This window comes from Tyto alba, unplaced genomic scaffold (genome assembly GCF_018691265.1).
Source record: "Tyto alba isolate M040663 unplaced genomic scaffold, T.alba_DEE_v4.0 Super-Scaffold_16, whole genome shotgun sequence".
Classification (NCBI taxonomy): domain Eukaryota; kingdom Metazoa; phylum Chordata; class Aves; order Strigiformes; family Tytonidae; genus Tyto; species Tyto alba.
In genome coordinates this window covers 27,917,198-27,940,765 of record NW_024881278.1, presented here as the reverse complement: position 1 = coordinate 27,940,765, position 23,568 = coordinate 27,917,198, and the positions used below count along the sequence as shown (strand labels likewise).

The 23,568-nt window shown below is 39.9% G+C and overlaps 1 protein-coding gene across 1 annotated transcript in view; it reads right to left on the bottom strand.

Moving 5' to 3' along the window:
- Positions 1-14,129: 14,129 nt before the first annotated feature.
- KCNK5 (potassium two pore domain channel subfamily K member 5) overlaps positions 14,130-23,568 on the bottom strand; it is a 37,152-nt gene continuing 27,713 nt past the window's right edge. The window contains exons 2-5 of the mRNA XM_042789803.1: positions 23,187-23,298; positions 21,589-21,755; positions 20,295-20,463; positions 14,130-19,453 (exon numbers count right to left, since the gene is read on the bottom strand). Of these exons, the coding sequence (XP_042645737.1) occupies positions 18,633-19,453; positions 20,295-20,463; positions 21,589-21,755; positions 23,187-23,298 (1,269 nt within the window). The 3' untranslated portion in view covers positions 14,130-18,632. The remainder of the gene's footprint in view (positions 19,454-20,294; positions 20,464-21,588; positions 21,756-23,186; positions 23,299-23,568) is intronic.

Genomic DNA, 23,568 nt, shown 5'->3' with positions numbered 1-23,568 from the left:
AGCCCTTCCTTCTGGATGAAGTATGAAAAAATGTCAGAAGGTATGCAGGTCAGATATACACCTTGGGATGTCTTCACCATACAATTACAGGGCTGTATGTGTGCACTTCTTGCACATTTGTCAGTAGGAGTTGAAACATGGACTTACTCAAGCTGAAAGTTGTCATCAAGCAAACTAGGCAAAACCAAATTTTCAGCAAGTGAAAAAAGTTACTTGTTTCTCCCCACACTGTGTTTATTTACTTTTTTCTCTCTACTCTCTATTTTGGCCCCGAAGGAAAGAAAGAAGCCAGGAATGTACTGCCTAGGTAGGAAGGATAAAGGGGAGAAACTTTATTGCTTTGGAAATGACCTTGCTAAATTCCTCCAAGACAGTATTGGTTTACATCTATCAATTGCAAAGGTTAAATTATTAACACATGTTTACAGGAGCTAAGCAATCCTCTCTGGTATGCCTAGGCAGCGACAAGAGAGAGGAAATTAAATACCTGACAATGGGAGTTGGTGAATCTGAAGGGCAGAAGAATCAATGGGGAATCAGGCCTGCCAAACCTTTGCTACATCAGACTATTGAGGTAAACTGCCTCTTGTGTTTTAATGCTGCCATCACAATTCCTCAGGCATCAGCTCTGGTGAGATCATTAGCCTGAACAAGGTATCCCTCTCAGCAGAATTAAATCACAGTCTCCAAACATTCAGACATCATGACTCAGGCCTTTGAGAGGCACAAGATTTATCTTTAAAAGGCCTTAGATTTGTTAAGTATGTGTGTGTGTGTGTCTAATCTGATAAAACTTTAAATGCTGTTTTACATAAAATACCAGGACAGATTAGGATATGCCTAATCCTTAGTGTGAAATTCTGACAATGCTGCAGGCAGTGGGATATCTGCTAGTGACTTCAACAGACCAGATGCCTCTTTCTCTTTCACCTCAGGAACTCCTGCTACTGATGAATAAAAACCTTGTTTGTGAATTACGGAGGAAAAACAGTTCTCTTTGTTTGTAATTGAAGAAATTGGTGTGCAAAGGGTCAATTTTAAAGAAATTGTTACCTTATACAAATCCAGGGGGAAAAAAATTTCTCGTTTCTCAGCTGTTATTAAAATTAAATTACCTAAGACGTTATTTCTCATATCCTATAGAAGCAGGGTACGTTTGGAGTTACAGACAAGCAACAAGCAATCCAGGAGAAGTTTCTTTGATAAATGATATTGTGGCTCATTTTTTCTATCTATTGGACTACCTCACTATGTAATTCATTGGCCAGTGGGCTGCCTGTCCCACAAAAGCTCTGGTAATTAATGCAAGCTCAACAAAAGCCTTAGATCTTTTCCGTGGTGAAGCTTGATGCTAATGGGAACATTCACATCCCAACACAGAGATTCACTACTGCTTTTTCAATGGTCCATAGAAAACAGTAGCAAAGAAGCATCCCAATGCAACAGGATCTTAAGAGAATGATCTCTAGGTTCAAAAGGGTGGGACACCAGAAACTGGAGATAAAGATCAAGGTGGTGTAAATAGCTGAGCACCTACATCCATCCAGTCATAGTATGGGATGTGTCTGAAGGTCTGCATAGGTTAGAGGAAGACATGGCCTTTGGGGTGACTGAATGGAGTATCTCAGATGCTCATACTTGTCTTTTTAGTTCAGAGAAGCAATCACTTCTACAGGGCACCGGGCTGTAATAGTTTGTTTTTGGTAGTAAATCAGCTCCACAAACTCCTTATGATCTGGAAATGGAAAACCAATGACAGAAAAGAAATAGCTTTTGAAGCTTATGCCAAGGTCTGGAAAGCTTTTTAAGATATAGGGTCGTCCTGTGAGCCACCAGAGCATTAGAGCACCCAAGGGCAAAGCCACATGAGAATGATGTCTGGGATGCAAACTTAAACATTCTGGCTCTACCAAAATATGTTTCAAAGACCCATATTTGTTATTGTAAAGACTGATGCAGTTTCAAACGAGGATGGAAAATGCAGAATATTTGCACTAGGTGCTGGAAGGATCTGGTGAGGTTCTGGTCACATCTCAGACAAATTTGGGTGGCAAGATGACAGGAAGGGTTTGAGAATCCAGTGTTACTTCAAAGACAGGTGTTGATAGATCAGATAGTTTTAAGGTAAAGGTACTGCAGTTAAGTCACTGTGGACATAAGTGGGACAAAGACATCCTCCCAGGCTGAGCAGAGAAAAAAACGAGTGGATTTAGTGATCGGGCAGGATCCAGTGACAACTCTGAGCCTCTCTCTCTGGCTCGGGGCGATATACCACCACAGTGGAAGCTTCTGCTGTCAAAGGCCAAAGTGGAAATCTCTTCATGAAGATCTTGCTACCTCTGAGGTGCTGAGAGATGCTCAGTCATTTTTGAGCTTTTGAGGTCAACTTGTGGTTGCAAAAAGCAGAAGCAGAGGAAAAAGGTGGAGAAGTCTATCCTAAGTGTGGAGGCTGAAGGCTGATCAAAATGGATTACAGAAAAGCACATTAGGAGGTGAGGAATATAGAGAAACTGAGGAATATAGAGTTTGCACTGCCCTTCCTGTCATCAGGGCTAAGGGGGATATAGCACCAATGGCACTGCCTCTGGGTTTTGGCAAGGCAGAATGTCTGATCTTGGCACATGGTTTGCAAACATATCCACAGTAATGCGTGCATTGACAATGTTTCAAAGAATAATCCAGGTTTTATAATTGCTGTTTTAAACCATGATTAAAATAAGTTATTTTTATAATTTCGTTTTAAACATATACAACTAAAGAGTATAAATGGCTTCACAAGTTTTGAATTACAGCTGCCATTTGAACATTTCTTATCCAAGAAAACAATTGCTGTTCTCTGTTTAAGCTATTTGTGCCATTGCTGGAGGTGTCCCTTGAAAGTTGTAATTACTGATGTACAAATTCAGGGAAGAGAAGAATTATTTTCTGAAGATTGTTACTCATACATAGTTTAATATTTATTTCTGATACTCTGAATTTTAAAAATAAAAAGGAATGATAGCAACTAACAGTAGCTTATTAATAAGCATTAGCTACCTAACTATTGCAAGCTATTTTATATTAACAAGCTCTTCTGTGAGTCTTTTCATAGTGTACTTTATCATGAACTGGGATCTATTGGATTTTACAGCTGGGGCTGATATGAAAGATCCCTCCAAAACTTGCAAGACAGGAATAGGTCAGCCTAAATACTGAAACCGTGGTCTAAATTTTCAGAAGTGTTGATGTGCTGACTCCATTTATCCAGTAATCTGTTGCCAAGCTAAAGTGGCCACATATCTTCAAGTGAATAAAATGCTTTTTCTGCTTTGTCCCAAATGTCTACATACTGTTGAGCAGCCACTGCATCCCACTCCAAAGCTGGCTTTCTGGCAAGTTTCAGTGCAATGTTTCAAGCCTACGCTATGTTCAAGCAATGTGTGATTCAGGATTAAAAGTGCCATCTAAGATTACCAGCCTGCTCTCATACCCACGATAGCCATTCAAGTCATTTTCTTTGACTACTCTTACTCCCATTTCCTGAGCTTGCAAACCAGCCAGAGTGCATTATACTTAGAAAAGAAGGAAATAAATGCTATGAACAGCAACTGGCAGAGCCAATTCTCATTTTCTAGGCTGGCTTGTTCATAAATAACCTGAAATCAGACACCACTTGAAAAAGCGGCAGATTTTTCCTTTGCAAACATCTGGACAGAGTGAAGGGAAAGGGTTGCCATGCCCTATCTCACCAGGACGTTACTGCTAGAGGAGCTGTAGAAAGCTGCTCACTGAACTTTCATGCAGGTTTTCTCCTCACAGCACAAACACGGCCCCCCCACTGACAGCATGTAGTCTCTGTGTACCCTCTCCTCCTGTCCGGTGGTTTTGAATAGCTGAAGTGATGGAGCTGTTGCCCAGTGTGCTCCTGTGTTTCTACAGGATGCCAGTAGAGGGCAAAGACGACTTTAGCCTTGATGTGAGAAATCACACAGGTTGCCCTTGCAGAGCAAAAAAAAAAAATTGCAAACGTGAATGGGAGTTTGGGAAAAAGAGGTGTCCCGGGATGTCTTTCTTAGCTCTTTCTCCTGTCTCGCGAGCACAAGTTTCCACGCGACACAGCAAAGTGCCGTGAATCACGGTGGCGAGCCCCAGGCTGCCGTGAGAGCGCTGCAGGAGCCCAGGGGCTGTTGGGGAGCCCGAATGTCCTCAGCGGGACAGAGGTGTCCCTGCCTGGCCCAGGTACTGGCGGTCCTTGCCGTGCCGAGCCCAGGGACGGGCCTGGCTGCTCCGTCTCTTGTGAGCAGCGGCCACTCTGTTGCACTGGTCCATCCCTCACTTCTTCATCAGCTTTCCCTCTGGCTTTTCTGAATGTCCTGCTTAACACAGGCTACAAGGAAAGGTCTTCCATCGGTATCATGTGGGACCTCGTGGCAGCTATTTCCTGTTTCTTTACCAGGAAAGCTTAAATACAAGAGTAAATACATTTTTTTGGCTCTAGTCTGGGGAAATGTAATTAGATGTAGTATAAACAATCTTTAAAGGCCTTGTAATAAAAATAACTCAAGAAATTAAGACTCAGAAATGCAGATCTTATTTAGATCCTTTCTCTGGAAGTAATAAAACATGAGTTATGTCAGTATTTCAGTTGGTCTCTTAACATACCTTAGCAAAGCAATTTTTTCTCTTTTCACTGCAATTTCGAATTGTATGTCCAGCCAATTTATCAGACATTATAATATGCTTCTCTTCTATACAAGCAAATCCTAGAAGATTGTTTATTCCTCTGCACCACAAACAGAAATAGCTTAACATTTTGTAAAATTGTAGGAGTCTGTCTCAGGAGCTGATGTAAAACCTTTCACCAAAAAAAATAAAAAATCAGGGATAAAATTGGAAATGAATTGTAAATAAGCTTCTTGTTCTTTTTCCTGAGAGCGCTGTTTTTATAAAACTTCCCAACAGTCAGAGGTTTTGCCAGTTCTCTCACCCACGAAGAGAATGACGTTCCTCTGAGATACCAGTTGCTACTTTCTAGCTGTGGCTGTGCAAAGCATCTGTGCTACTCTGGAAAGCAAAACCTTCCACAGAATTTCTTACCTCTTTTTCCAACCCATTTGGGGTAATGGGGTACATGGACAGGGACCTGCTACACAGCAGTGAAAGGCCACTAAATTCAGAATCCAGAGGACAATAATCAAGAGATGTCTTTCATAACATTACATGCATGACAACTGGTGTACAGTACAACCTAGTCACAAAAACCCATGTGTGGTTGAAAAGCAATGGAAGGTGGATAAGGAGTGGGAGGAAAAGCTAGGCAAGGAGGACACGCTGTTCAAGGAGCAGCTGCTTGAAAAGAAAAAAAAAAAAAAATCCATGTTTCTTTTCAAGAAGAAAAACAGATGGAGTGCACTGGCCTAGGCATAGCAAGCCTTACCTTAACCCTATTATAACCAAACACTCAGCACTGGATGGGAGCCAGAGAATGAACTAGAAGATCCCATACAACATCATTTTCCAATGGCCTCGACAACTAAGAAAGCTCAGGAAATAGAAATGATATGAGGTCTTGTCTTTTTATTATTTGCATGATTCCATTCTTTTTTACACTAGTACATTTGAGCCAGCTAATCTTGATAAGTGGAAGAGTATATTTTATTTTTAAGATGTGTATGAAATATTGCATCTGATTTCCAGCAAGCACTCAATATGCTGAGTAACCCTAATTACACCATATAGGACTAATGTTAGGGAGCAATAAAAATATATCAGACCTCTTGGAAATGGACACAAGCCACAGAAATGTAAAGCTGAAAGGGAGCTCAAAAGATTACTGAATCCACCCTTCTGTACTGGGCACCATAAATGCAGAAAGACCATCCTTGGTAGCTGTTTGCCTAAACTGTTCTCAAATCCCCCAATAGTTTGAAGTCTGTGTCCATCTAGAAGAGTTTATTGCTCTTACAGTTGGAAAGCATTTTGTAGCATCAGGCTCTGTCTTGTTTATTGCAATGTGGACAGATTTCTTTTTTTATGTTCTACAAGGTCTACAAGAAACAGTTTAGCCCACACTTAGCACTCTTCATCTGTCTTTTAACCATCAGAAAATTTATGTGTACTAGCTGTTTTGTTTTCTTTTCTAGTCTGAATAAACTATTTTTTTCAGCCTTTTTAAAATAGTTTTCTCAAATATCATGCTTTCTTAAAACACTGTCTTGTTGCTGTGATATAGACTATGCTCAGTTTATCTACAGCTTTTTTAAAATCTGATGATCTGAGCCCATACTAGCCCCACTGTCCTACAGGGTGGAATCTCATCTCTCACACATGCTACTTTTGCTCATACATCCCAGGATAAAACCCATCCTTTTGGAAGCCATCACTCTTTTGGTGAGGGAACTTTTATACCTCCCAGATCCTTTTATGCAGTAGTAACTCTGACGCTATTCCAGACCTTTTATTTTATTTTAATTACCTTTAAAGTGTTTGGGTTGTTTCTTGAGGTGGGAGGATGGGATTTTAAGAATTTCCTGATATGGGCTCTGCATTGATGCATGCGAGTTTTTTTCTCATGAATTTTGTTTTTAGTTTCTTTCTATTTTGCTGCTCAAAGGCCTCTGCACCCAGGGCAACCAAAAATTAAAATTTAGATGAGAACAGGAACTAAATACTTCTACTTGCTAATGTGAACACAAAATGATAATGCAATTAAACTTCAGAGAGTTGCATATTACACATAAGAAAAATTAAGCTACCCAAAAAATAATCTGCCAAGGGAGGGGTGGAAGCACCACCTGTAGATCTCGCTAAAGCTCTGGCTACTCACTGTCAGCACACAGTTGTACAGATTTGCTTACTGTAAAGAATCGTAAGTTAGGGAGGAAAGAGGTCTGCTCAAACTCTTTGGCTTTCTAAGGCTATAAATAGCATTGAACAGCTAAGGAAAACTAAGCTTGTGTTAGGGATTCTGTGAAGGAGACTTCCCAAGGTTCTGGCCTGATCCTGAGGGAAACAGTACCACTGCCTCCCCTGTGAGAAGATGGGTGAATGAAGAAGCAGCACCAAGACATGAGGAGACACTTCATAGTTTGGAGCAACAGGGAACAAGATTATCTCCTCAGTAATTGTCAGCTGCCCTCCTGAAGAGTCTTCTCCACAAGAGAAGGTCGTACAATTCTCATGAAGCATATGCACATCAGTTTTTGTTTAAATTTCATGTAATTGAGACCTTCAGCCTGAAGATCCTTTCAGCCCTTGAAAGTATACAGATCACTGTGCTGACTCAACGGAAGAGAGGAAACACCTCTCTCTACTCTTTGTTTCTTGTGAGTAGATGCTAATTTTTGCTTCCCCGGATTCCTTTCCCAGCAGGTAGCATACGGCAGCACATGCTCTGCCCTCCTCTCTTGTGGACTTCTGTTAAGGGAACATGCCACATCCCAGAGTCCCAGCGCCTGGGGATACTTGAAGAGAGGGCCTTCAGCTCCAACAAGAGAAAGCGTACTGAAACTGTTGCATTCACCCAAACTCATGCTCTTACCCTTCCCACTTCAAATATCAGCCAGGCCCAAACATAAGCCAAAGCAAAGATCTGTTTAGCAAGACATGGGTACGTAGAAGAATTTTATTCATCCATATTTAACAAGGCTTCTTATTCTCCCTTGCATAGAGTACTTATTTTGTGCAGATGCTCTGGAGTGAGGGTCACTCCCTTGTCCTCCTTCCCAAAGCTCTAGATGATGATTGTCCCCATCTAGCTTTGTTTCTCATTCCCAGAATTACATTTCTGTGTACAAATACAACTACTTTGATGGTGCTAGCTATCCCTAGTACTTGAAGAAGACTCTTCTACCTCAGTTTGTGACTAGCCAGCCAATAGGGTATGCAAACTATGTGCATGCCATCAATAACTGCCTGGAGCCAGTGGTACTTGTTATTCACGGTCTATTCTTCTGTGTCTGTAATCAGATGATTGTCCCTGCCTAAAATGTTCCCTTTACACTCTCTGGCACCATAATACATTAGAATTCAACCATGGCACATGGTACCAGCTATATCTATGCAATGAGCTCATGCTCTCATGCATTAATAGCTTTCCATAGACTTGACAACACAGATGGCAAATCTCTTGCTGGGGGCTCCTGTGTGGATGTGGTGCGAGACCCCACTCATGCTCCTGCCCTCTCAGTGGTGTTCTGGGGCCACTTACATTCAAGTGTTATGAAATACACAAACGGTTCCTAACATAAATCTAGGATATTTCTAAAGTCACAGTTTTAGCATTTATTAGGAATAACTGTAACTGGAAAAGTAGCACATATGGATTTCTCTAGCGCTTAAAAAAAACCCACTGTGGGAGTTTTCTGTACCCTAAAGACTCTACACGTAGGCTGTTTAGGTTATATTGGTTGCCATCTGGCTCTCAGTCCCACTCTTTGTTTTCAGTCTCCAGGCCATTATGTCTTTAGTAAACAATCAAACATATTTTGTTCTATTCAATTTCTTTTCTTCTGTTGAATTGTTGATTAGGAGCCAAAGGTTTATTTAAACAGGTGATAACTTTGCTGCTTACTTGGTGCAACTGGAACATAGTTTTAGGTCACATCTACATGACAAATGTAGTCATGTCAAGCAGTCTGAACACACAGCACCAAGCTAAAGTGTTCCTAAGCCTTTGGAAGCCTTCTGGAGAGTTTCAGACTAAAAAAAGCTAAGTGTTCTCCTCCCAATTCAGGGGCTGGAGTGGTAAGGACAACTGTGGACAAAAGTAGGATAGAGGAGTATGGGAAAAGGGAACTGGAGCAGGCAGAAGGGGAGGAGGAATATGGAACTGGAAAGGGTACAACTACAATTCACAATAGGCAGAGCCTCTTTCAAAACTGTTTTGAACCCCAGACTCACTAACAAGTCTCTGAGAGTATGTAGATAGTCTTACCTAGTTTACTTCGTGGCCCCAGAATGAAGATCTACTCTTGCCCTTACCAAACCACTTCCCTGCAAACCTAAATCCACAGCATGTCTGAAAACATGTAAAAGCTTGAGCTTTTCACTGAAGGAAGTCATGACCACTCAGCTGGATGCCTGGATTGTTCAACCTCTCTCTCCTTTAGCTGAAGCAGTTCAGGCTGGCACTCTTTGAGTGGGAGAAGCCAAATCTATCTTTTGGCTGTCAGCCTGAAATGCCAAGCAGCCGGTGTGTCCAGCCTGCAGGCAGCTGTGACGTTCCTAGGGGGCCACAGGAACTGTAACAGGACCAATGCAACACAGCAGAAGAAAGGGAAAATTAAGATATATAAGCAAGGAGAAAAGTGGTGGGAGCCATAAGAGACAGACAAAAGTGGTATCCTTCCATGAAAAATGAGTGGGGTCATTACTGTGTGGGTCTGAGTAGAATAGTGTTTGAAACTAGTCACTGCTGTCCTCATTCTGAATCTTGTTGTTGTTGTTTTAAAGAATGGTCATTTTACAGTAAATAAACTGTGATAACCCCAAAGCCTTTTCCTCCCTCTCTGTGCCAGAGGAAGTTAAGTTTATCCCAATCATTTCCAAAACCACATAGCATTTGAAGGCACAGTAATATACGGGGTCAGAAACTTTTAAATAAAAGCCAGCTAGAGCTTCAATCAATTTCCACCTTATTTTTTAGTTTCATTGCATTTTCTGAAAGAAAAAGTCTGTCTCATGCCTACACATTTTAACAGGTTGCCAGTTCTTTCCTGCAGATTTTGCAGCTTTCAGCTATAATGCCTCTATAAAATTATAAATTTCAGCTACTGATAAACATCATAGAATTAAACTCCCTCAGAGAAGTCAGTAGCACTTAGCCAGACAACATCTTCAGCAAATTGCTTGAAATTATTTGCCAGAAATCATATTTTCTAGTGTTTTAGAGATAATCTCCCCACAAATAACAGATTCCTCACCTACTATAGTTTTGGGTATCTGATTTCTTCCTGTACTTGATACAAATTGTGTCTCTTGTGTTAAAAAAATTGTTCTTAGTTCAACACTACATCCCTTTAACTTTGCTTGGGTGACATACTGGGGTTATCAGAGCAAGGGGTAAATGTCAGCCTCTCTCCTCAATTTAAGCAGCTTTAAAGAATGGAGAGCTTGTACCACAGAACTACAGAGAACCTGGAGGTTAAAGTTTAAAAGTAGGTATTCACTTCATCTGGTCCCTGTTATACATCTTAAAGTCTAGTCTGATATTTTAGACTAATTTAAATAAAGAGCTTCACTTTCTGAAGAAATGCAGCGCAGACAAAAATCTTAAAGTCTGGGCCTTCTTCCTTATAAGAAAGCAAGCCCCCCTTGCAAGCCTTTCTCACTTTTGAGTTAAGCCACCAATTTCCTATCATTTATTAAAAACTGACAGCCACAAAACCAGGCAAAGAGGACAGCATCCCCCTCAGATGTCCAAGGCATATTGCTTACTCCTGCTCTTGTATTCATTTCTCATTCTAATCAGCAATTAAAAAGCAGACCAATTAGCTTCCTATTTTTCCTTCCTTTCCAGCCGTGCCAGAGATGGAGTTGGCAAAAGTCCCAGCCTGAGAGGAATAGAAAATATCAACAGCGGTTGCCTGTGTCTTGAGTCTTGATTTGTTCCTTTACTTTTCGCTAACTGCCAATATTCAAAAGATAAGCAGCAAATATGAAAGTTGCCAGAGAAGGACAGCACAGTTTTATGAATAAACACTTTTCCTCTAGCTTCAGAAGCTTGTGACTTCTACTTCAACATGAACATGGATTTATTTCACATTCACAGGGACAAATTTTGCAGTTCTTCCCAGCAAGCAGGAGTATGTAGGAATGAGTGCTCCTCTGCACCCAGTTTATTTTAACCAGTATAGGTAGGGCCCAACCCACAAATAAGCACACAAGGATTTTTGTCGCTGATCTTAGCAGCATTAGGAATTATGATACTTCCTTATACACCCAGAAACTTAACCAGATAAACAAAAATGTCATCTACAACTGCTCAAAGCCATAAGTCCACAGAACAGTGCAAAGCTGTTGACAGGCCTTATACAGGATTTTTGCTCTCGGTGGGGAACTATGGTCATTCATAGAGTCCATTCATTCTCCTTACAATTAGAAGGCAGAGCATGGTGTCACACACTTCTTCTATATTTAAATAAGATTACAAGTGTGCAAGTACTTTTTTTTTTGTCTCTGAATAAATAATGAATAGATCTAATTTGAAAACACAAGCACTTTTGTTTGGCATATTTAAGAAAATATCCAAGAGAATTTTATTAAAGGTTACCGTTGCAAATTTCAGAGAACGTCTATGTGAAAGATGTTAACTTTTACTGTAGGTATTTTGTGTTTTAACCTCATCTTAATTTCAGAACTCATATTTTCAGGTTTTTTTTCTTCTGCTTTCTCTGTCATTCACAGCCCCACCCTAGTAAGGAGAAAAGGGGGGAAGGGTGTCTTTTCCACAACTTCCTTGATATAGAAAACAACATAACCATCAAAATATGAAGAGTAAATTGTCACCATCACTCTTCTATTCCTTCCTGTGAGCAGCAAGGAGCAACAATAGGGAGGCAACTTCTGGCACCCCATAAAAAAATATTCTAAAAATAGAAAACTAAAACTCTTGTTCACAGTTGTTTCAGTTCCACTTGTAAAATCCAAAGTGATTATTAAAATATTTCCATTAGAGTATTTCTCCTATTTTCTTTTTTTTTTTTTTTTTTTTTTTCAACCAGAAGCAGTTCTGCCTATGGGCTGTACTTGGAAACTTGATTGTCAGAAGGAAGCTTTTCTAACTAGAGCATGTTACCTGGCTTTCAAGGAGCCTCCATATGGGACAATGCCTCCAGCATCCCAGTCCACCTCAAGTCTCCCTTTCCAGATAAGCACTTCTAACGTGAAATAGCAAATTTCCTTGGTCAGAGAATTGAATCTTTGTGGGTGGTTTGTTTTGGACCTCTGTGCTATCAGTCGCAGTACCACTCCCTGTGCTAGGGTGGCTGTGTAGTCCAAGATAACCACTGCATAAATTTGTTTTCATACCAAGACACAAAACACCTGCTCGGACACCCATCTGTGTTTCCATAGAACATCACACCCCCAAAAAAACCCACCCTTTACAAGTCTAGTTTTCTTGAGAGCTGGGGTGGAAATCAAGGCAGCAAAGGTCAGTGGTGCGCCCTTTTTCCTCGACTCCCTCAGACTTTGCCTGCATGCCATGAATCAGCAGGAGTTGCATTAGCTGCGTTGCAGAAGAAGGTATCTGCCAACACGACAGTGAAAAGCAATCCTTTAGCAAGCCCTTCAAGTATCCCAGGCTGTGCAAGACCTGCAGGGGATGGCCACATTTGAGTGGAGAGCAAAGGGCCTGCCAGTGAAAGGCAATGCCACAGGTTCCATGGTAGCCTTGCCACAGGCCACGCATCTTGCTTTTCTCCCACCCACCCATCGCTCCCCACTTCTTTTCCTCAGGCATGGAGTCGAAATAGCCACAGCCCACAATCACGCTGTGAAGCCAGGCACGCAGAAGAGGCCCAGTCTGCGTGCGAGGCAGGGGAGTTCTCAGAGGGCTTTCTGGACCAAAAAAACCCAGAATCTAATGGATGCTGTGCTCAGCCCAACCTTTCATTCCTAGATATTACACTGCTAGTTATCTTACCACAGGGAGGTTGATCCTAAACAAAGATTTAAAAAAGAACCAAAACCCAAAACTAAACCACCCAACCCTTGTTGAAAGGCACAAGGTACAAGCCATGAATTTAAAAAGAAAACTCTTCCTGCTCAAACTATAGCGCAGACCTCCTCCACCTCCCTGTAGGTCAAAAGAGTCAAAAGAGATATTTCATGGGTTCTTCAGGACACAAGTCTGGCTATAGGAAATTGCCCTGAAAGGAGTGAAGTAGCATTTTACTGTGTAAAACGGTCCTGAACAGCAATTCTCTACCTGCTTTGTCACTGTCTTCATCTAGAATTAAAGGCCTGAGCTCTCCATTTCTTTGAACTTCAGGCTGCTGGTATCATGTTGCAACATGCATTGTAAAGACCTATGATAAGGGTTCGGTGAAAAGATTTCAGCTTTTTTTTAAGTGTCAGCTGGTCTGCGATTTTTATCTATTAAGCTATTGTGTTCAGAGGAACCCACAGCCAGGCATGGACCATAAGAACAGGCACTTAACAGATACAGGTTTATCCTGTTTTCCTACTTCTTTCTACCCTGCCCCCTATAAATTACTAACATACTACTAAAATACAGAGGGCAGAAGGTGAACAATAGTCAGTGGGCTCTGACCTGCTGGGAGAATAGAAATGTTATCAGGTGCTTACCAGACTCAGTGTTGTGTCCTGCCCTCAGCTCCATGAAAGGACCCCACCTCCCTCTTTGGTTGTTTTTGGCATCAGTCACCAGGTCAGGCACCTCTTCCTCCTCCACTACTCCTCTGTTGGGGGCTGGAGGAAAATGTAGAGATAGGCTACCCTTACTAAAACCATGATCACATCCACACTTCCCTCCTGTGCCTATGCATCTCCCCACTTTCCTAGGTCACGCCTGGGAAATTTCACTCAGTTGCCTGAAAGCTAAGGTTCAGCCTCTTCCCCCTCAGGCTGAGGTTGTCCCAGTTTCTGCAGATGGTTCCATCTCTATCATGGGTATCACCAAGTCACATTTTGCTACCCCATTAAGTAAACTGCTGGAGTTGAAGGACTACAAATACTTCTAGCCTCCAAATTGTGAGCACTGCTGCTAGAAATCTTGTGAAAATACATAAACAGCTACTCAGTTTAATAGCTATGGCATAAGATTCAGATGGCAGTCATAAATGTCCATTTTATTTTCTTGTAGTACTGATCAATTCGAACACATCCTGTCTCAGTGCATCTTCTTTAAAAACAGCCCCCTGAAGAAAACAGACCCTAGAATAAACTTTTGTTTATTCAACAGCTGTCCAAAATCCCAATTGAATAATACTTTGCTACGCTGTATCTAATTGAAGATCAGATGCCACTGAACTGAAGTCATCAATATCCCATACAAGTACAGGCATTTGCTTGCATAAACCAACTTGATTCATCAGCTCCTTACCTTCGAGCTCTTTGGACCAGGACCAGTCTCATCTGTGAGGTGCATTACAAGTGTAGGGAGTTGTAAAAAGAAACCTCATTTCTTGGTTGCTATTCTCCTCATGACAGAGAGGATAAATTGTAAAATTTTTATTGCAAAATATTAAAATAAATTACATTTTACAAAGACTTAGCAAATATTTACATACAGTGTGATTCCAGTGACAATCAGCAACAAAGAACAGACAGACAGGCAAATTATGGAGTGATAAGAGTCAGAACTGTACAAACTTCAAAAGCCATATGAAAGACAAGCTAATTTTTAAAAAAGTAAATCCATCACAAATGGAATGAATCCCACGAGGCACAAAAATTACAAGTCTAAAAGAGAGTTATTGTTTTTTTTTGTTTAGGTCAACAGACTTGTATATTGCTTTTTGCTCTCCTCATCAGTGATGCTTGTCTGTCTCTACACATACTCTCCCAGATCAACTGGAAAAAAAAAAAAAATCTCAACATATACAACTGTGTTACCATGGATCTGTTATCAGTCTATGGTTTTATTTCTGCATGTTTTGTGACATCCATTGCCAGCAACAGATTCACAAATCATTAGTTCAGAAAAATTTAACACACTACTTTCTGTATTTCCTCAGTGATTTCGTACCAGTGTATCAGATGGGTTAGACTGGCTGCTGTGAGATATGTATTTGAAAATTATGTCCTTCTGGTAAAAATGAGCTTCAATAGCACAAGACATAACCAACCAGGAAGCATCACAATGATGTCGCAAGGATTGGGTCACATAGTCTATAGCACTTAAAAAGGCTTTTGTAGGAGCATACTTTTGTCACATTTCAGAATTTTTTAGGTTTTTTTTTTTTTTTTTAGTTTTTTAAAGTACTGACTCATCTTGGCAAAATTAGGAAGTTCATATTGTAAAAGTGGACCTATGCTTCACATGACGTGACTGTAAATACAATCTACTTGTAGGAAATAGATAGAAAGAAGAGTTTCCACTTCTTTTCCATCTCTTCCTTATACGTGATTAAGCTTTTTATTTTTCCTTCTTCTTTTAAAAAAATCCTGTTTCCTCTCTTTCCAGGAAGAGATCTGTCTCACCTATAAAGCCAATTCTACAGCATTAAGAGAACTGTTAACATTATTGGTTAACCAAATGAAATCTTAAATGACATCCAAAGAAAATGTTTCCAGATTGACCAGATAGTTGAAATAACTACACTACCTTACCCAAAAAGCACTGGGGAATTCACTCAGAGGCACTTTTGGGGATGAATAGCTCAAAATCCAGTCTGGATACCCCTCTAACTCACTACGTGTAAATCTGAAGGCAGAACGACATTAATTTAGATCCCCCACATCTTGAGAAAAGCAGCTGCCTGGAAGAGAGGCAGGCAAAAAGCTGTCTTGCTTAGCACTTCGGCAGTTCCAAGATGGCACCATAACTTTCAAAGCCCTGGGAAATGGTTCAACTTTTTGGAGAGAGCCAGTATGAAAGCTATGCGCCAACTAAACCCCTCCAAAACACTGAAAACAAGTAGGGCTTAACGAGACCAATTGTGTCGGCCCCTGTGTAAAGAGGAATTTTTTCCCAGTGTTAGGATTATATTAAGGCACATGGTGGGATGTCTTGAGAACAGTTTTGTGAGGTGTGATCATGTTTCCCGAAAAAGCGGGAATATTGTACTTTGTTTTAATAAATTTAAACTATTACTTTAAATCCCATGATACTTATTAGGCAGACTTCTATTCTATGCTGACTACACTGGGAAAGGCCAGAGAGCCACTTCTAACTTGATAATACAAAACAGATCCCATCCATTCTCAGCTCTGGCATACAAGTACGCTTCGCCACAGAGAACGGAGAGTCTGGGTTCCAGTGTGCAACATCCCCTCCCAATCAAAGCAGCCCAGCCAAGTGTCTGGGTTTTATTATTTCTGTATTAAAAAGAAATTTTTTTCTTTTTTAAAATGAAGATTGGACTATGCTTTTCCATTTCATGCACTTTTAACAAGACTTTTCTCTCCTCACTGTCCTGTAGCTTTCTAACTGTCGCTAAAACCTTGATCTTTGCATCAATAATGGAAGACAAGTTGGAGGACAACAAAAGCTATATGGAGTGATTTCTCATTTTCTTTTAAGTTAATGTACACTTTTTTAAACAAACAAACAAAAAATTTAAACAAACAAAAAGGCTAGACTTGTTACACAAGCATCCTGTATATCATGCATGTAGTCCTACCTACCATTTCTTACAGTTACAAGGTATAGCTGTCAACCACAACCCTTCAGATATATAGAAATTCTTGAAGGGCTTGGAGTCATTTTAAAATAATGGGGGTGGGGGTGTCTATTAGAAGTAAATCAGAATCTTCTTGATAAGGCCTCTCCCTCTTTCCTGTCAGATACAAGTCGAATTCATTCTACCACCCCTGCTCCAAATAGCATTAACATAATAAAATTTGATTTCAAATTAGAATCTCTCTTCAGTGATATTATCATAAAATATGGATTAACTACTAAATCTAGTTATGTTGATTCCACATTTTTGCCAGTATAATAGAATGGGCCCTAGCCTTGTGTTTACTTTATATTTGAAAAAATTTCATGCACATGGAAAATTCTGAAAAAAAAACAACAATCAAAACTAGTGAAGACAGTCTCTTGTCTCACAGTAGATAACTTCAAAACTTCCCATCGACAGGCTATCCAACCAGAGTGCCCATTTCCCATTTGTCCTCCTTCTATAAAAGAGGCCAGCAACTGAAGCTGCAGCCAATATCTGCAGTTATTAGAAATAGCTTGTAATTCAAGATTAACATTGCAAGATTCCATAAGATCTTCTTACAGAGCTAGTGAGTCTGCCAGCATTACACCGAAAATGAGAATGAGACAACTTTTAACTGTTCGCTTAACTTTGGAAACTTTTGGACATACTGGAATGACTAAAATACTGTAAAATGAAACAGAACAACAGAACTTGACATGTTAAAGTTCAAAGGTCTTGGCTGATTTCTGTTCCAAGGATATTGGATACAACTGAAGTCAGTACCTTTTGCCAACATGCAATCAAGAGCATCATTTGAAAGTGTTGTCAGAGTTAACACATAGATATGGAAAAAGAATGAAAAATAAAATATGGTATAATTTTCTTTGTAGCCAAAACAATTTGGGCATAAATGTTATGAAGAGACATGCTTCCTTCTCAATGAGAAGCCCATGTCCAAGCCAACAGATAATACTTTCAGGAGCTTAGAGCCAAAGTTCCTTTTAAAAGGAAATGCCTTATGGCCTTAAGTCACTCGATCACATCTCAGTTTGCTCAAAGATTTGATATTGCCACCCAGCCTTCTTGAAAGTGGGATAGAATAACCATTGTATATGCAGATAGGTCAAACTTTAAAACAAAACAAGTAAGCAAAGTGTAATCAACTGTTTCAAAAATCATCTCTGATTCAAGTCTAGTCTGAAGTACCATGGCAGGGAGGAACATCAAACAACAATACTGACTAACACACTGCACAGATCAGCAGCAGTGCTACAGGTCCCTTCTGACAGGCATTAGGGCGTTTGGAGAGTGTCTGTGCCTCTCAAGGTGATATTTTCCTCAGAAGAACAGTGTCAGTAAAACTTCACCTGTACATAGATACTGTAATAAGGTTCATTCAAGTATTTCCTCTAGGAAATGGACAGTGGAAGGACACTTTCAACGTTAAAAAAGTTCATTGCATCCTGCTTGTGCTCATACATGCTTTGATCAATAGATCTTCCAGTCACTTTACTCTTTAACAGTTCTGGGGCTGATGCGCAGTTTAGCAGCCCAATTGGTGAGCTTCATTCCAGATGTTTCTTCCTTGTTAGAGGGCTCCTTCACAATCCATTCCTTTGGAATTTTTAATTTTAATATTTTATTTATGAAACTACAATTCACTATAATTTGGCAAGCACTGACATATTCTAGACACATATTTCAGAAGCTTCCTCCTCAGTCTGCCAGCGCAGCACAGCTCAGATCCATGTGTCCGGGTATTTCATCTAAAATTTTTCATTAAGTACAACTAGTGGTTGCACCATTTTTTTTGTGGTAACAAAAATGGGCAACTTAAAAAAAAAAAAAAAACCAAACCTTTTCCACAAATGCTTTCATTTGTGATCAAAGCAGGATTCAAATCCAGGTTTTCAGAGGTGAAAGGCTAATGGAGTAACCGAACAAATTTGATGCCCAAAACAGTCTCTTTGCAACAGTACAGTTACACTCCCAAACTAATTCCTCAATGAAATGCATAAATGCAGGTCCAGTGTATTAACTAGTCTTTTCTTTTCTACTTTGCTCAAGAACCATAAAATCCCAAGAAGGAGCAGGACTCCAAATTCAACTGTTATTTTACAAGTTTTTCAGATAAGCAAAGCTGATGGGCTCAGAAACCAACTTAGGATGGGAAAAAAACACTGGAGTTTATTAGTTTGGGACTTGCTTTTGTTTTCAAAGAGACAGGAGAAGCTGAAAAAACAGGCTTTACTCCTTGCTCTGTTAATTTGTTCAATATGCACTGACCACTTTCAGAAAACCATTGTCAAACATACATCACGTTGCAGCCTTCGCATTGCTTACTGTATTATATTCATTCATCAGTTGTTCATAAGGCACAGAAAGTTCTAGCTCGTTATTGGTAAAAGTAGATTCATCGGAGGATGGGAATTTTACCAGTTTTTTTGCAGTTTCAGATTCCTCTGCAAGATTATCATCCATGGAGGATTTTGAGGTTTCCTCATCATCTGAGATATCTTCCTCTTCATCATCATCTTCGTTTACAAATGTTATATTGGCATTCTCAAATATTAAGGGTCGATAGTCTCTAGAATCCCACACTTCACCTTCTTCTTCACTAATCCTGTCCAGCTGGTTTACAAACATGGTTCCTTCTAGAGGGCTGTCTCCAATACGTTTATCATGCAGGGGTCTCAGTACATGACCATTTTGAATGTCCAAGGAAGCCTCACTATACTCAAATGATTCTGTCTTTGTATAAGTCACCTGGGCATCTATACTGGCATTCTGCATATTTTGTTTGGCATTCTCTACTTTAATCATTTTGTCATTGTTTGTCTTCAGGGCCTTCTTCCCAATTTGCTTAATAAGATCATTGTAGGTCTCTTCCTTCTTTGAAAGGAAGCTGAAAATGTTGACATCCTTTGAGGTACCCATTTGAAGGGGTTTTTTAGACCGAGGATGGTTGTCAAATGACTCTTTTCTTTTTTTCCTCCGTTTTTTGATTGCTTTGTGGACTTCCACAAACATACTGACCTTCCAGTTAACAAAGAGTGAAAGCCAAGCTAGTCCGAGATAGATCCATAACTCCACAAAATATCTGTAAAGGGCATGATAGTTTGCATCTGGATTTACACCTACAAAGAGTTAAAAACAAGAACATTACTGAAAGAACACTTGCAGCTGATAAACTTTTGAAGTTATGACCCTGAGAACTACTCCCTTCTACACTAACAGAGTCTAGTACTTTGAATGCTGCTCTGAGAGGTGTTAAAGTGAGGATCTGAAACAGTTCTGAAAGAAAAAGTTGATCCCAGGTCCTCTACTTCTTGGCTGCATGTATTCTGACCACTGGACTACAACATAAAGTGGCAGCATATTTATCCTCTCCTTGTAAGCTATAAAACTGAACTGTTTTCCTGTTTGAAAATTATAAGCCTTCTCCTGCCATTGAGGTATGAATATAGGTATCTTCCTCAAGAAAAGGATTCAGAATTCCACTTACAAGGGCCATCTCCAAAGCCCTGAACTAGGCAGTGGATTTTAGAGAAAGACAAGATTCAGGAGGGAGACACCAGTATGCTCAGCATTTCCTGTTGACTAGTTCTAGACAGCTGCACAGAGAGCATTGCCCAGAACTTATGCGCCCTACTTAGTATACTGGATCCTATTCAAAGGTGCTTAACTATCACGGTGGATAGGATATCTCCTTGCCTGGAACAGGGACCTGGGGCACCTGAAAGAGTTACAAACTCCAGAGCCTGGCTCCAAGCTTAGCCCAGTAAAGGCCTTGGGCATTTAAACCAAGATTGAAGGGCCATATCTCGTCTGTTGGATCAGTAACCAGATTTAATTGAATCTTCTAGACAGCAAAATGTTTTGGAAAAGCTTAGAAAGCACCTTTTCAAATTAGAGTTTGGAAATAGAATTGCCACACTGTGCATGTAGTGAAATAATATATAAAATTCAATTACTGACCAGCAACAAAATCTCCAAATCCTATGGTGGTGATAGTGATGAATGAGAAATAGAGGCCTTCAATGTAATCCCATCCTTCAGTCACCATAAAGACAAAGGGAGGAATAACCAGATGGACCAAGACACCCCAAACAATAAAAATAGCTGTGCATGTAATCTGTGCTTTCCTCTGTAAAGACAAAAAAAGGGAAAATAAAGTGTCAGGGGAAGATCTCCAAATTTTCTTTTCCTATCCATGGCATCAAGCATCATCTGACATTATCAGAGTTTTGTGATAACTGTCTATCAACTATAAGTCACTGACTGAAGTTAACACACAACTATTAAAAAAAAAAGGCAAAGCACCAAAACCATCATGCAGAACTCACTATTATTACAACTACTTGCTCAAACAGGATTACTTCCTCATAGTTTTCTTTCACACTCTTGAAAAGTTTAAGGAGTTCCTGATATTTTATAAATAGGCATAAGATACAGGCATAGCACTCTAGTCTAAAAAGCAGTCAGCAACAGAATTTTTTTTTATTCATTTGAGCATAGAGGATCAGAAGTATTTTAGATGCTTCTCCTATTTATGCCTTCTACCCTTTGTCGCTCATGCAACCTTGGCAAAGCTGCACACACACATGCATTTCACTATCATTTTCTGTACTTTCTTGTCAGATGCTGAACCAAGAAAGTTCTTGCTGTTTCTGAAACCAGGACCTAAAGCAGTCCCACTGTTCTCCAGGCACTATGGCCCTCCATTGCTTCCCATCTCTGTGTAGTGTTAGAACTGAGACAGAACTCAACTCGGGGCAGGAACAAACCACCACCAAAACCCAACAAAAATCCACAAACAAAATAACCACAAGCCAGTAGCTCAGAACAAGACATTATTTTCCAGTTGGTTCACTGCACAGCAGGAAATACTCATGCTGGCATAGAAGCAGGTAGGAACAAAGCAGGACAGATTATTTCCATGCCAGAGGAGCTTGTGCTGAATGTTTGTGAAATGTTGCCTCACCTACATTTTTCTACAGGTTTATAATGTAAGGAGATACATGTTTCCATAGAAGCTACAAAATCTATATTTAGTATCAAAGCTTTCTACAAGATCTCACTCACTAAAACTTCTTGCAGAACTAACATACTAGACCCAATCCCCCTTTCAGTTCTTTCTATGCAGCACCATTTGCGAAAGTTTATATTTGTGCAAGTGTTCATTTACTACCAAGATTAGCAGGTAAGAAGTATAAGCTTAATTCATGCATCAAAACCATACAGCACGAGGATAAACATGCAAGGGCCTTACCAGGCTTACTCCTCTTTTCGTCAGAAATTGGCCCAGCCTCTTGGCACGTCCTCCAAAGAACTTCCCCAGAGCACTGATCCACGTCAAGCAAAGAGGAACTCCAAAGAGCCCATAAAATATGCAGAAGAGACGCCCAGAGGGTGTCTTTGGAGAAACATTTCCATAACCTAAAAGAGATAAGTATGTGCATGGTCTGTTCTTGTTGCAGAGAATTCAAGGCAATCCTACCTATGTGCAAAACAACATTGTGTGGGCTTCTGCTGTATCAGATGTTCCTTGCGTCGCCATCTATAAGAGCTTTAGTCTATTCCAGCTGCTGATCTTCTGAATCTGGATGCCTTCCAATTCTACTCTAGCAAATGTGTATTCCATTAATGCAAGCTGAGAGGATTAACTGCATTTTAAGGGTTTCCTAGATTTTGTGCACCTTTTTCTTGACGAGATAAATATGAAATAAAGCTCATCTCAAAACTTCTGATATGATTCCCCAAACTTAAGCAGCATTGTTAAAAATGTAATTGATTCATTTTCATAGACTAAAAGCTCAAAATTCATCCTGAAGCTAAGTTTCACGTGAAAGAACCCCTATACACATTTAACTTCTGATCTGGTACCTTTCCAGGGTAAGAGTTTGCAAGTGCGAGGTGAGTTGTGACATTGCAAGATATTTCAACTGAATTTAGTTCTCTGCTTGTCACAGAACCCAACTATGCATTACAACTCAAACTCTAAAATAAGCAGCCTATTTTCTGAACTTCTGCCAGAGCTTTCTTATTTAGGTGTGTTCCTGACTTCAACATTTTGTCATAAGATATAATATAAGCTGGGTATTATGAGTTTCAAATAATAAAACCACAGTACTGCATACAGTTTAACACTAAGACTTCAATTTCTGTATACTTGCAGCCTTCTCTGGCTATTTTGTGTTCCTGCTAAAATTTTTAGCATTGCAGGTGTAGCAAGGGCATAGCAATACCATGTAGCAAAGATTAATCTGTAAAAGCAGAATGCAGATGATGGACTCTGAAAATCTGATCAAAGGAGGAAGAAGTCTTTCAATGCAGAGGGTTTTACAAGCACAAATCACTACTGAGATTTAGAAGACCATATTTGTTCTACTTTGTCTTCTTTATGAGATAGATAAAAAGTCTAGGTTGTTCTGCAAGCCGAGAACACTGATAATTCAGTAGTTTAAGAGAATACACATGAGTAATGGGACAGCTGTACAAAAACCTCATATGCACATGCTTTAATTCTTAGTTTAGTAGAATGCTTTGTAATACTTCTGGTTTGGGATTTTATGATTTGGAGAGTTAAGTGCATGAATTAACGGAACTGGAATGACACCAGCCATCCCCAACAGCACCTTGAATCCATTACTTATTGGAAAGGCATGCATTTATCTTCTGTATACCCATGGAGAGAGTGCCAAAACACTGTTATCTTTTCCTCTATGAACCTGCAGGTGAACATATACTCTAGGCAACTCCAGCCATAGGGACTGTATTCAGTAGCTAGCTTGACACATAAATGGAAGAGTACAAACACAGAGCATACAGAAAGCTACAGTTAGGAAAGCTGACATAATAAATACTTACCGATTGTAGTGATCACAGTAGCAGCAAAGATCACAGCATTAGGCCAATTCCAGTTGTTGAAAGTATTGTTCCCAGTGATGGCAACCCCCTGTCCAGCAGCATTTGACACAACCTGTAAGAAAACAATTTACAGTCATTCTTGAAGAATTCTGGCAGCCTGAAGAAGAAATGTGTCTGTCCTCGGGTTCTCCCCCTTTGTTCATACTTTCAAAATAATCACTCAAGCTTTTTTTCTGTGAAGGCTAGCCTAGTATATTCACTAACAATAATTTTATGAAATATTAACAACTTGCTTCACCTTAGTAGTGGCAGGTGCTCTGACCTTTAGATAGGGGGGTTTTAATGAGATATGCTTTTAGTTGCTTTACCAGTTTAACACAAA